The sequence below is a fragment of the Bombyx mori genome, chromosome 1, assembly GCF_030269925.1.
Source record: "Bombyx mori chromosome 1, ASM3026992v2".
Classification (NCBI taxonomy): Eukaryota; Metazoa; Arthropoda; class Insecta; order Lepidoptera; family Bombycidae; genus Bombyx; species Bombyx mori.
Window position 1 is genome coordinate 16,252,076 of NC_085107.1, and position 15,253 is coordinate 16,267,328.

Below are 15,253 nucleotides of genomic sequence, written 5' to 3' on the forward strand. Positions count from 1 at the left end.
CTGCTCTTGCTAGGGCTAGTGTTAGCACATTCTCTCAAGTTGAGCTCGTGAGTTCACCTACTCGTCCCTGCGTATCTGGAATAGCCTCTCAGGCTACCAGCAAATAGGTAAATAGAAAATAATTCTAAAAACGTCACTTTCTTAATAGACGAGTAGGTCTTTGTTCAAAATAATTTTTAAATCTTGTATTTAATAGAGTTACTAATAATACAGTCTTATGATATATATGTGTAGGTACATAAAATCGTTAAAATTTAATAAAAATGTACACTGAATTTCTGCTTGAAGTGCAACTCGGTTTCTAATTATGTAAATTAAGAAAACGTCAACAAGCAAACGAAACGGAAATTTTCATTAAGATTTTACGGACATTATGAATATAATGTAATTTGTTGGTTTAGCGAGTCGCCGACATAATTAAAAACAGTTTTAGGTATTTGAAATATTTTTTAGATGATTTTTTTTCTAAACGTATTATTGTAAATGTTTATTTTTTTAAACATGAAAGAAACATATCAAATGAATGTACTTGAATGCATGAATGAACTTCCTCCTTTTTTTTTTAACGTTGTTAGTATAAATACTAAATGCGATTATTCAAACGTTATAATTGAAAAGAAAATAGTTGAATCACGTCGTCCAGTGAGTGAACAAACCGCTGTAAAGTGCTTTTAAGTGCAATTGCGCATATAAATCGAATAATCCAGAAAGGAGTTTAATAAATTCATCCCCTAAGTGTTTGTTTTGCGAGAAAATGGAAAATGAATTTCACCAATGAATAAAAATGCCATATTAGAGTAGATTTGTAAAAATAAAGGATGTTTGTTGTGTTAGATAAAATAACAAAACACCGAATTATTTATCAAAATAAATTAGATATTGGAACTTTAGAAAATAAGTAGCTATTTCTAAACAAATTATCAAACAATAATATTTTGTTCTCATGTAATTGCTTAACATATTGAATGCTTCTGTCTTTGTTTGGTTAAATTCAATTTATTTATGTTAATTCTTAATTCGTAAGCTATGAATGATTAATTAAAAGACGTGGATATTATGTTAAGGTATAATGGGCATAATATATTTCTTTTCAAAGAGACTCCTGTAAAATTCGGCAATATTATATATTTAAATGTACCTAAAATGTTATTTTTGTAATTATAAACTAGAAGAAACATGCGTGATCAGAACATGTCCGATTCGCCAGTTCATAGAACAACAAGAGTAAATTCTTCGACCAAGCCAATTCGGTAGACCGAATTTCCAGGTTATCATTGTTAGCAACCATGATATTCCTTTATTAATTTAAGCTTATTAGATTAAGCCAATAAATGCTCGCTAAATTAATAACGTGACGCGTTTGCCTGGTAATTCGAAAACGACCGTTAACCTCGCCATCTACTTTCGAATATTCCACCCTATCCAAGATTCAAGAAAAAGTTTCCTGAGACTCAATTTATCATAGCCAGACGTCTACGGTGCATCCGGTACACGTTCAGAAACGCTCAGTACATAGGGAAAAGTTGCGAAAAAGTTTGCGGAAAATTTAATATTCTGTTCGTTCCCGATTTAGTACATGTACAATGTGTAAAGTACCTATAAAACGTGTGGACTAATTAACCGTCAATCTAAAACTAGTCTTGTTGAAATATTCACCGCACATGATCGTTTTTATAATGAAGACAATGTAATTAGTGAATATGGGATCGGTCATTATAAACCTATTCAGATCGGTGGCCAGTATTCGTTAGGTGGTTATCGATTTAATTAAAACTAATTGTTCGAACGTTCGAATCTCGTAGCCGTAGCCGAGGGACTTGATAAACGGACGTAGCTGTGGCAACATTCAAGTTTTCGGCAACTCGTTTAATATAAAAAAGTACGTTCGCCTTGTTTATCTGATATTTACTAGTGTACATTTCCAGCACCCGTAACGGAGGAAAATCCCTAGTTTAAAGGTCAAGTTGAATTTGTAACAAAATTACTATTTCTGAGACTCACTCCCCTCGCACTATCTGACCCGACGTCCGATATTTGCCCGAGACCAGAACCGCAGAAGAGTAGGCGGGTTCCTGTGTTCATTCAATCAACACTACAATCAGATTCGCGGCGCCACCTCGAGGACGCTCGACTGACGGCGCGTCGAGGCAATCGTCGACGTCCAACAACTTCAGGCCGCCCGGGCGATTACACTGATGTTCCGGGATACCTCACTGGGTCAGATCCAGCCGGCCAGGTCGGAACGCGATACACCGCTGACCGGCTCTTCCACAGTACGTCCAGCGACGATAGCGACAACGACCACGTGGACCGCAGCCGCTACCGCGTCATCTTATTTTCCTGGTGCCAGCGTTCTAGAGTGACGGTAGCATGCGGCACAGCCTCGACCTTCTCAAATCGCCTCGTGACCAGAGGATGGCAGAGGACGAACGCCATCCTCCTGCTCCCGGCTCGGCGACATCGGTATGGCGCCAAGAGGGAAGAAGAGTTGTCCGTCTCCCATTCCGAGACCTCCTCGAAATAGTGGACTAGCAGAAGAGTTTTTTTTTTATTGCTTAGACGGATGGACGAGCTCACAGCCCACCTGATGTTAAGTGGTTACTGGAGCTCATAGACATCTACAACGTAAATGCGCCACCCACCTCGAGATATAAGTTCTAAGGTCTCAGTACAGTTACGACGGCTACCCCACCCTTCGAACCGAAACGCATTACTGCTTCACGGCGGAAATAGGCGGGGTGGTGGTACCTACCCGTGCGGACTCCCAAGAGGTCCTACCACCAGTAGAATCGTAGCTATGGCGATCGGCAGCGATAGGTCGAGTCCTATCTTCGCGATCAGGACGCGGCGCTATTGCGCGAAAGAAAGCAGTACGTGAAAGTGATCTCTGCCGCGTCCTTGCCGTAACTATTAGAGTGGTGGCACTTCCGCAACTCGAAGCATCTCTCAACTGGATCCAAGTGCATCCATAATGACAAAGAGACACGACAGACAACACGTAAGGCAGTAAGTGGAAATCACACAAAACCTAACAACGTTATGATGGAAGTATGTTTCCAATTTAATTCTAAGTGTTCTACGGGCGATATGGAAGAGAGCAAATACAATGTTCGCGGGCTGTAGACTTGTGCTACGTTCGATATAGATAAAATGAATCGTTTCAGAACAAACCATCATCCTCCAACCCTATGAGCATTACTATGTCACTCAAATTCTTTAGAAAGCTCTAAGTTCTTCGAAACGGGGTTAACAGCATTTTAACCAGATTCTAAAACAAGAGTTCTATAATCGAGAAAATAGAAAACTTCGATAGTAAAATTTAAGTATTATCGTTTCATATATCCCACCCGGAGCGTCCTTTCTCGCCGACAGTTATTGTGCTTTTGATTCAGCTTGCCAAGGGCTATTGAGCTATCTCACGATGACAATATCGACATAGAGCTCATATAGGAACACTTATCCAATGAAGTAATGTACCAGGGTATCAATAACTCATAGGGGAACACTTATCCAATGAAGTAGTGTACCAGGGTATCAATAACAGAACTACCACTTAAAACTCAGCTCACTGACGCTTAACGCTGCTAAAAGGTGGTATTTTAATTGCTATGTGTTCACTTTTAATATGAAGGTAAACCAGAATGAGTTATACAATTTTTTTTAAGATTTACCCGTTCTAAAGTACTTTTCATCTTACTACATACATTTACCGTTCAATTTAAGTTTACATGAAAATATAATGTTTTCGAAAAGATAGAATAAAACCAAATAAAATCATACCTGTAACTCGGGATATGAAAAACTCCCATGACAAAGGAAAAACGTATTAAAGTAAAATGAAATAATAAAAGCAAAAACCCTACGTTCCACTATCGGTAAGTGTGCACACATTTCGAGGCCTCGTCGTGGCTCCACCCCAGGGCTTTCGTCGGGCCCATTAAGAATATTAACGACAACACTTCCAATAGCAAGATTCTAGCTCTTATTTAGATACGAAATTGAATTAAAATCATTTATTTCTAAATAGGCAAAAGCATATAATGAAATATGTATAGTCTTATTTAAACCTATAAATTTTGATGAGTTCATTGTACTCATAAATATTGTGAAATTCCATTATTTTCAAATACCAAGTATATTCTTCTCAATCTTTTCTACACAATTATTAAGCTTTTATTGGTTGTATGTGTTTATCTCTTCTTAAAACCAATGTTCCTGGGTAACAACAAGAGCCGCTGCAATCCCAGCAGACAGTCCTATACTACGACTGCTACAATTTGTTAGATTGCTAGCACTCTATTGAACAGATGACAAAAACGGATTCGATTTGTACAGAATTTGTCGGAACCCTTTAACTTTCAAACATGTATGAACATTATTATGCATGTTAAAATTCAAGCAAGCATTTTAAATTACGTTAAACTCAAGTAGTTTACTTTTAGTCCGCAAATTTTTTTATGTAAATTTAGAGGTATTCATAAACATAATTGAAATCAAATTCAAACATGACGATATCGTTACTTAGAAAATATCATTATCACAAATTATTTCAACGTTTATATCAATTCGATTTCGCACCCAACGATCAAACCATGTTTCAACATTTAATTAGTCATTAGAAAACAAAGATTACTTATCTGTTCTTATCGATCGATGGAGTTAGCGGAATGGAAGACGATCACAGGAATAAGATGAACTCATCTCCCTGTCTCGAAGACAATGTTGTCATTATTGATAACATGGTTTTTTCATAAGAGTTCTTTACATTTTCCTGTTATTTTTATGTAACGATAGAACCCGATTGCATTCCCGATTTCAAGAACATTTAATTTTTATTAACCTACTATGATCTATAAATTTACCTAGGCTCCTAGAACAGTGTTTATACGGCTCGCGTCCCTCCAACATCCGTACCCACTTTCAATCCTCTCACAAAACCTACCAATTGTCTCGGGATTTATTTACCAAAGGTTGCTAAGCCCTGGCTACTTTCCTCCAGCAATAGCCACTCGAAATAAAAATAAAAGTAAAAAGTCTTCAAATACTAAAAAGAAATCAGAATATTAAACGTTTATAATGGGTTTATATCGTAACCAATAATTTTTAGCTCTATCAAACAATTATGAATAACATCTTTGACAGTTTTCGTGTAACATAAAGGACTAATAGCCCGAGAGCCCGTGGGATCTACCTGTATGTATTTGACCAGACCTGAATTTTCGTACATTGAGACCCCTATACCTACCATGCATGAGGTGGGGACTCATTAAGCTCAAAGTGGTCGACGCGCCGAGCGCTCAGGTAGGACAGGTACCGATTTTGACGGATTTTAAATCCATTTGACCACGTCTGCCGTTTTGAAATTTTGAAAATATATGATTATTATTATTATCGGAAAATAAGAATGGCAGACCATTATCGCGCATTTTACTTTGTGGCAGACCACTTTGAAAATGCTAAATTGCATTGAAAATGCAAAATTTTGAAAGTAAGTGACTAGATCTGCCATTGATTTAATAATATGTTGTTTATTATAGTCTTAAAAACTTATATTGATCACGGCAGACCTCTACATTGCGTACATACATCAACATATAATAAAATCTTAGCTACTACCCGGCCAGATGTATATTATGTTTTCCGTTCACTGTTTTAGAGGAATATAATTTACTTGCGATTTACTTTAGCAATGTATTTACCGAAATTAATATTTTTTTATATTCTATATACTAAACTTCATTAGTTAGACAATAAAGAAGTGATTTTTTTATGGAATAATTATAAATAATACGGTATAATGCTGATCAAAAAAGAATTCAATTCCTCATTTTTATTTCGTCAAGACAAAATTTAAAAGTGTTAAATCAGTTAAAAAAATATATCATGCATGCATTACATATTATATATATATATATATATATATATATATATATATATATATATATATATATATATATATATATATATGAGTATATATATATATATATATATATATATATATATATATATATATATATATACTCACAAATATACTCACAAAATATGGAAGTTGGTCACCTTCGAACCCTTTGAAGGCATATATGTTGTCCTGCTCAATCCAACCATACTCCAATGGGTCTAAAGTTGTGAGTTGCTTTTTTTGACTTAATCACCAATGTTCCTGGTAAGTTGATAACAATTCTTTCTCGAACATGTTCAGATGAATTTACGTTCATTTTACAATTTATGTTTTATTTTTGCAGTATTCGATTCAATGGTTGATGAAGACGAGTCGCCTAACGATAAAGATGACTCCGATGATGATGATGATGAATGAAGATTGATATATATATATATATATATATATAATATGTAATGCATGCATGATATATTTTTTAACTGATTTAACACTTTTAAATTTTGTCTTGACGAAATAAAAATGAGGAATTGAATTCTTTTTTGATCAGCATTATACCGTATTATTTATAATTATTCCATAAAAAATTCACTTCTTTATTGTCTAACTAATGAAGTTTAGTATAAAGAATATAAAAAAATATTAATTTCGGTAAATACATTGCTAAAGTAAATCGCAAGTAAATTATATTCCTCTAAAACAGTGAACGGAAAACATAATATACATCTGGCCGGGTAGTAGCTAAGATTTTATTATATGTTGATGTATGTACGCAATGTAGAGGTCTGCCGTGATCAATATAAGTTTTTAAGACTATAATAAACAACATATTATTAAATCAATGGCAGATCTAGTCAATTACTTTCAAAATTTTGCATTTTCAATGAAATTTAGCATTTTCAAAGTGGTCTGCCACAAAGTAAAATGCGCGATAATGGTCTGCCATTCTTATTTTCCGATAATAATAATCATATATTTTCAAAATTTCAAAACGGCAGACGTGGTCAAATGGATTTAAAATCCGTCAAAATCGGTACCTGTCCTACCTGAGCGCTCGGCGCGTCGACCACTTTGAGCTTAATGAGTCCCCACCTCATGCATGGTAGGTATAGGGGTCTCAATGTACGAAAATTCAGGTCTGGTCAAATACATACAGGTAGATCCCACGGGCTCTCGGGCTATAAGCGATGAATGATTATATGTAAATCGATAATTTTCAAATTACGAACCACCAATTGTTGAGGGTAAATATATATGGGTAAATTCATATGGGTAAATATATATAAGTAAATATGTATGGGAAGAACGCCATCGTTCTGAAGGAACAGGCGCAAAATTCATTTTTAAAACGATATTAGATAAAGTTGAAGAAAAAACATTAACTTAAAATGTACTAACACACATTCATTGCACATTAAATTGAAAGAAATTTAGTCTTTAACTTAGCGTTCTTTTCATTACTTCTCATTATAGATAATAGAAACATTGCCAATACAATGAACTGTAACAACTAAAATGTACAACAGCATCTTTATTTCATGAATGAACAAGAGTTCCAATGCTGTGATGTTGTTTGTTCCTCGTAAGCTCAGAACAATGAATCATACTACTTATTGCTACTTTTCAAGTATTCTTACAACCCTAAAAGAGAAAGGAATACTTTGAATTCTGTTTTCTTTCGAAATACAGAAGAGAATGATGTATTTGTATAGCGTTTATTATCTACATTCAATTTCAAGATAAATCGCAAATAAGTACAGTATTTTTATCTGATTTCTTGATTCGTATAGGTATGAAATAACTTATAACTTATGTAATGAATTGCTGTACCTAATTTAATTTTAAAACATGTCTACTTCGGTATCAAATAGAAATTAGGATAACAAAGCCTCGGTATTCAATTAATTGATATATGTATGTACCTTCGAGCTTTATTCTGACAAAGAGAATGTTACAAAACATAAAAATAAAATCATGTAATTCACATGTCAATTCGGATTTGAAACAAAGTGACTTTTCTTTGATGATACGGATATAGGATTTGAAATACGTCACCCATGTCCTCGATAATATTTGGTTGGCTTTCATTGATAGAAGAGGATTTTTCAAATTAAAATAAGGAACGTTATTTCAATAAAAAAAATTAACGATTTACGTAACGTAACTAGAACAACAGCGTGTGTCACGCGAGGTCTAAAAGCTTATATCTGAATTTGCTCAAAAGGCGGTGATCCTAAGTCGGAGTTTACCATTAAATAAAGCAGTATGGGAGCCCGCAAGCATATTAAATACTTATGCACGTAATGCCGTCAAAAGGTCATATTATCTTCGGCGCGCTTTACAAATGTCCAAGTTGAATGAAAATAGCTCTCGACTTGCATATGTAACTTTTTTGTTCTTTTAAACTTTATTCTTTATTTCATATAAAATTTGATTTTTTTTTATTGCTTAGATTGGTAGACGAGCTCACAGCCCACCTGGTGTTAAGTGGTTACTGGAGCCTATGGACATCTACAACGTAAATGCGCCACCCACTTTGAGATATAAGTTCTAAGATCTCAGTATAGTTACAACGGCTTCTCCACCCTTCAAACCGAAACGCATTACTGCTTCACGGCAGAAATAGGCTGGGCGGTGGTACCTACCCGCGCGGACTCACAAGAGGTCCTACCACCAGTAAAAATCTGATAAATTACACTAAAAATCAATACGCATTATTAATTTTTAAATATATACTGCATTTTACTTATTAAATCATGGCAAGCTACGCCTTGGCTATCTTTGTATTATACAGTAACCTATTAAAACTTGTAAGCCTCCTATTGTATCTTGACGTACGACATAATATGTACCTACTTTCCGCACGACAACAACGGCACCAAACTTCAATTAGAACGGATAAAGTAGGTATTCGCAGAGATGTAAGTAACGCAGGATACAAAATATGATTTTAATTAATGCTATTATTTTGGTACTACATATTTTTCGGTGTGACAAGATTTTTTTTGCGCATCCATTGTGATGACGATACGAAAATTTAGAGAACATAGAACAAAATATTAACTGATTATGGTATTTTTTATATTTTTCCAGTTTTTAATACTTATTCTAGGAAACATAAATTAGTCCTAGTTATTTTAATTTCTTCAACTTACCTAGCGTTTCCTCACAGGGTTGGCTTAGAGGACGTCTGGAGGGTGATGTCTTATGTGGCGGATGTTGTGGCTGCGGCTTGAGCACCTGAGCTGGTACTGCACCTTCTAGTGGTGGCTCCCCTGGAACCCGGACCACCCACCAGTCAGGCCGAGTGGTCCACGGTTCTACCACCTCCACTTGCTGGCCTTTTGTCACAGTTAGTTCACCAGTTCCACCCGAGGTGTGCTCATAAATCACCCATGTCATTTCTGGTCCGGCCTGCACCAAAAGAAAATATATTTAAAATACATCACTCGTCGACGGCATGGCTATATCGTTAATTCTAAGATGTGGGTCAGTTTCTAATTGATTTGAGTTTATAAAAAATGCTAATTCTCTATTACCAAGGTAATTTGCAATTCTTAATTTACTAAGTGGCATCTTCGAAACCTTAAGAGATCTTCGTTAAAAATTTACGCTGGAACAGTTTTAGTGTTATTTATATATTATTGTAATCCTAAAGAGAGAAACCTGGAAAATAATTAAGCATTAAAAAGCTAACAAACTTTTTATTAAAATAAAAAAAGGAACGAATCGCACGAAACTCCATTATTAAGAAAATTTAAGAAAAGGAATTTAAGATAAAAACAAAGATATTTTAAATTATGTCGCTGAAATTGGGTCAAAGTCCGAACTCGTATTTGGAATTTCATATCAGTTTCAGTATCCTCAACGAGAAAGGGGTTTTCTTAAGAGTTTACTGGAATCGGCCGTCGAGGGATCGATGACAATCTAACAATCGCTTACCGATAAGGAAATATACCAATAAACGATAAGATCAATCGCCTACATTAGATAAAAATGGACATATCAACAGATAGCACGTACAATGGTTTCAGCAATGAATACATCCCAGTTAAAATTCAACAGTCACGAAATCGGAAATTATTACCGTAGCACGAAATAAATAAAATGTAAGTGAACAAAACATCGACACTTCGATCAATTTAAAATGATTCATGTGTTAAAAATGAATCGAGGGTCACTTATCAGTCGTCCGAATACGAATCAACGCACTGCTTTCGTGGCGAGGCTTCTATCAAGGTCACGAAAACGGTAGTGTATTACGAAAATTGGATATTTTATAAATAGCTTGGGACGGTCTTGTTTCCTTTAGTAATATATAAAACGCAAAATGGTACGCTTGGTATGGAGCTGGCTCTGTCAACAAGATAGATTTTTTTTAAACATAACGGATTTCATAGTTTGAAAAAAAAACGAGTTACATCACAATACATACTACTTCGAGAATTCTAGAATTATAGTTTATAAGAAAACATTATACAATATTCGAAAAAAGGAGAAAAAGAAATTGAACTTTTCATGGTTTTATTATTTGAACTCATTCATATTGAGAACCTTTTCGATTTTGGATAAACAATCATCAGCATTAAATTTATAAAATGCAAACTAAAAGCTAATCACATTATACTTATGTTACTTCAATCATAGCAATCAGATACGGAGAATAGTAAGAGCAATGAGTATTCTTATGTGATCAAATTTCGAAGTGAGGTCTTGCATATGAAAATAAAAATGGCATGTCAGTCAAAGATATATATTAACTAAGCAAGCGTCTTTTTTGAACCAGACTGCTTTTTGAAATTATTACAATAGTGTCATTCTCGTTTCTCATCAATTATTATCTTTAGAGATGGTCGAGAAAACATTTTGGCGATCTAATCGATCCCAACACATATAAATTTAGTTTAAAACTTCAATAACATACTTTGCTACCAGTAGACTATTGGCCGTGTGATACCAAGAAGAATGATTTAACTTTGTGATAGTAATTTGATAAAGATAATGAAATAGATTTTAAGGCAGCAACATAGTGTAGGCAATATAAATGCTTTTTTAGACGCAAAAAGAGCTTTACCCTGTCATATAATATATCCATGTTACCCTATCATGTAGGAGGAAAAAAAAATTGTTGAGCTCTCGGGACTCAAACCTGGAGGTGTTACTAGCTAACTAACCCTAGCAAGAGCAGTGTTTCGCAGAATCTACCACCGGATCGGCAACGCGACCCACTGAGAAGATTCGGCGAGAAAATCAGTGGGCTGTGTCTATGGAAAAGAACTTATGATATTGATATGAATTACATTAGTTCAAACTAAAATAGCAGTGATGCCACGGACGAAAAAAATACTAATATATTCTTGTTATTATTTCAAATTCAGGAAAATCTTGAACCAATATTCAGATATGACAAAAATGTTCCTTTTGCAGAATTCATTGATTGAAATTAAATTCATAACATTAGTCAAGTAGGAAGTAGGTAAGTGTGGGGAAGCGTTCTTCAGAGTATGTATAAACATTACGTTCTCGTACAGCAAATTGAGTCCATAAAAGATTTTATTAGACATCTTTATTGTTGTTGTAAGGTCTTAAGGCTTGTAAATCTCTGTCGTTAGCTGAAAGACATCAAATAACTCGTTACAATCATCGCTAAATATTTAATAAACAAAATGCCCATTTTTAAATATTCAAAAGTCCTAGTCATTTTTTCGAATTTACTAATTTTATTAAGATGTTGACTTGAAAAATTACAAAATTTTTGATAGCAACTATTGAAGTTATTTTAAAATGTAAAGAACTTTCGATAAAAAAGGTCGGAAAAATAATCTGCGATGTAGAAATTGTTTGACGTTATTTTTTTCGGAATATTTAAAAATTTAAAAGTAGGAAACTTTACTAATTGCGGTAGGTATATATCTACTTCACTTGTTTGCTGTAAACCGAGATACACAGGCTTTCACTGGTAGATTTTGATCGAATTAATAATTAGTTGAACCATCCATCCAACCATAGTGCATATAAATTCGTTTTAAAAGATAGTTGTTCAACTAAACTTAATAGTTCCCGTTATGTGTAATGTGTGTTTTATTAACTGTTTTCTTATTGATGACAGCTGTTTATTGTTTTCTAAACTGTTTAAGTCGATAATTGAACGAATTTCTCTCGCATGAAATAATACTATTCAATAAGATCACCGCCTCCATTATGAAACACTCCTTGAGCAAACAAGCGCCGAATTGCCTTGCGACACATTTGCCACATTGTCAGCCATGGATTGATGTTAGATGTAATATATTATATCAATCTGTATGATGAGTTTTCTTTTAGTTACTTTTAAAATAGTGACTTCGCTCCTCCCGTAATTTAAAAAGCCGCATTTACGAAAAGGTTCTGAAGAAGACCTAAAAGAGTTTGCAATTATCAATAAGTATTATTTAAAATGTTGCTTTTGCTGTGACGTCAGCCTCAAGTAGCACCACCCTCTTTCCGTGAGCGTCATAACGAGCGACTAAAGGATTTAGAGGAAAATGGAAATTTTCTTAGTATTATGTCAGTATCCTACGATCAGTAATTAATGGTGGTGGGGGAATACCCGCAGGAATAATTATCACCATCTTGTCAATTCTTACCGTTAAGCAATTGTACGTGCCGGTTTTACGTTATAATGCTCCGAAAATCATTTAACATCTGGTGAGCTAGATCATCCATTCGCGGAAATTAAAAGTGAGCCAATATTAATACGAGTAGTAAGAAGCCGAGCGATTATTTGGCATTCGGTTTTTTTATTACCCTTGTAGGCAGACGAGCATACGGCCCACCTGATGGTGAGTGGTTACCGTTGCCCATGGACTTCAGCAATGCCAGGGGCAGAGCCAAGCCGCTGCCTACCGCGGATCGGATGTCCGATGTCTCCTTATTTTTTTTTCAATATCGCTATTATGCTTTTTTTTCATTTTTTTTTGTATTGTTCTAAATTTAAGCTTTCATAATTCATTTTCCGCGGAACTGGAAGCTTGCAAGCAATTTCACGCTCATTACGTGCTTAGTGTGCGCGAAATAAGCCGGGAGATAATTAAAACTACATTCACGGTTTAATCTCGGTGTTATTATAATCCTTTCATTACTTCAATAAATATCATAAAAAAATAATTAAAAGTAAATACAATATTGACAACTACTTCCATTCTATTCTATTCTAATAATAACTTCTTAGTCGTCCATTGCCACGAAAACATAAGAAAATCCACGACGAGAAAACACAGCTTTTATTGTAACGATGTGTAGGCTTATATGGGTAGGATTAAAGCAATGAACACAAAGCAGCTATGTCAAGCAATATTGTTTTTAATTGATCTAAGTGCAATCTTGTTCACAAATAATAGGGGTTAAAGTATGAAATTGCCGTTCTATTGTAATAAGTATTTCGAATTGATATAGAACCTTCATGGATTGAGATTTTTAAGTGAAACTTTTTAGTTCTTCTATTATAAAATGTGCAACACTTGATTACCTATCGACTTTCAGTTGTTTTTTTTTATTCAGCTCAGACAAGAAAGATGATACTTCGAAAATTTGAGTGATTTTTGAATGCGAGTTCCGAAGCGGAACTAACGCTTCAGAAAGAAACAGCTCGCAATATCAATGCGCTTGGTGAGGGGACTGCTAATGAACGCACCGTGCGATTTTGGTTTAAACGCTTTCGTGATAGAAATTTCGATTTGAAGAACGAACCACGTGGAAGACCGCCCACACATGTGAATAACAATGAATTGAAATAGATAGTGGAATCGAATCCGAGCCAAACTACCCAGGAATTAACGGCATGGTTTAACGTTACTTTACCAACAATATGTCTACTGTCTACGCGTAATGTTATCTACATAATAAATTCCAATAAATCAACACGCATTCGTTGATTTAAACCAAAATAAAATTAGCTTCTACAATTAATATTTTAGCTATTTATTATCGGGTCATAATTATAAGTAAAAATAGTTAGTTGAATAAAATAAATACCACAAATAATTGACTTTTATGTTTTCTTCAAAAAAACTTTAATTTTTGGGCAACTTGTTGGTAAATTAATACCACTATTCTTTACTGTATTCATGAGTTGTGCTGTACATATTTGTAAAAACGACTTTTTATATGAGTAGGTCGTATGTGAGGCGTGGCCATTTATCCCGTCTTCAAAACCGCTATTTCCATTTTGAATAATCTAAAAGCGATTTTACGATACAACGATACGAACGACGCTCTAGTGTTTTGACCTTCTAGTTCTAGTGTTGTTTTCATTGGTATACATTTTTATAAAGATGAAAGTTTAGCGCAAAAAGAAACAGATTGTTTGATGTTGGAATTCTAATTAACTTTATTCATAACTTCAGTACAAGTTACTCCTTAGAATTTAGCAGATTTATAGCTCTACCGCTGACAAAAAAAAAGAATTCGTTTAGTAGATTTGAACTTATTGCATAGTTTTGATACTTTTAAGATGAACACTTTATCGTTTCGTAACAGCACATTCATTACATAATTTTCACTATTACAATTTGTTGTATTTACTATTGTATTTTATTGACACTGATTAAGCACTGCAATCGAGTAATTACCTATCTTTTAATAAAATTATTGAGCTCGCTGACAGAGAAGAACCTAATACAATATCTGTCAATATCATATAAAAACGCTTCCAGCTTCCCTATTCCTGAACCATTTTTGTTTGAGTTTTATTGACTTGCTGTTTATTTTTATCTCGTTTTCGATACAACAACAATCAACAAACATAATTCTATAAACTACGAAACGTAATTCGAAATTCTTCAACACACGCTACTTCGAATTCTGTTCACCCACATTGCTTACAATTATAACGCTTACGCTATTTTAACCTAGCTCAAGGCCAATCATAATTACAACCAAAGGCTACGAAATGGCTTTCCGAAACATTCCAAACAAATAAAATTAACATGTACATATGTGAATGCAATGCAAATTGCAGCGAAATTATTTGTTTTCAGTAATATTTACTCACTAAAATGAACACTCATTTAGTTATAGTAACAATAATAGGAACACGGTTATGTGTTACTCATGATTTAAAATGAGCGAGTGGTGTTTGTTATGTTTTATACGGACTTGTTCAACGTATACGCGTTATTTATTTATAAAACGAAGTTTATTTCCTTGTTAGAATAATAATTGTGATCGTTTCATATGCGTTTAATTTCAAAATACGATTCACCAAATGTGTTTTTATATATGTTTATAAAACAGCTGTTAGTTCAATTGAATTACTTTTATCAACCAGTTCATTGCTAAGCACTAAATCAATCTTGCGAATGTGTCTTGGCAATAACT

The 15,253-nt window shown here is 34.2% G+C and overlaps 1 protein-coding gene across 11 annotated transcripts in view; it reads right to left on the reverse strand.

Moving 5' to 3' along the window:
• LOC101743427 (triple functional domain protein) overlaps positions 1 to 15,253 on the reverse strand; it is a 166,232-nt gene that overhangs the window by 86,433 nt on the left and 64,546 nt on the right. For all 11 annotated transcript variants that reach the window (XM_038010976.2, XM_038010982.2, XM_038010980.2 and 8 more), the window contains one exon: positions 9,052 to 9,310. In XM_038010976.2, the coding sequence (XP_037866904.1) occupies positions 9,052 to 9,310 (259 nt within the window). The remainder of the gene's footprint in view (positions 1 to 9,051; positions 9,311 to 15,253) is intronic.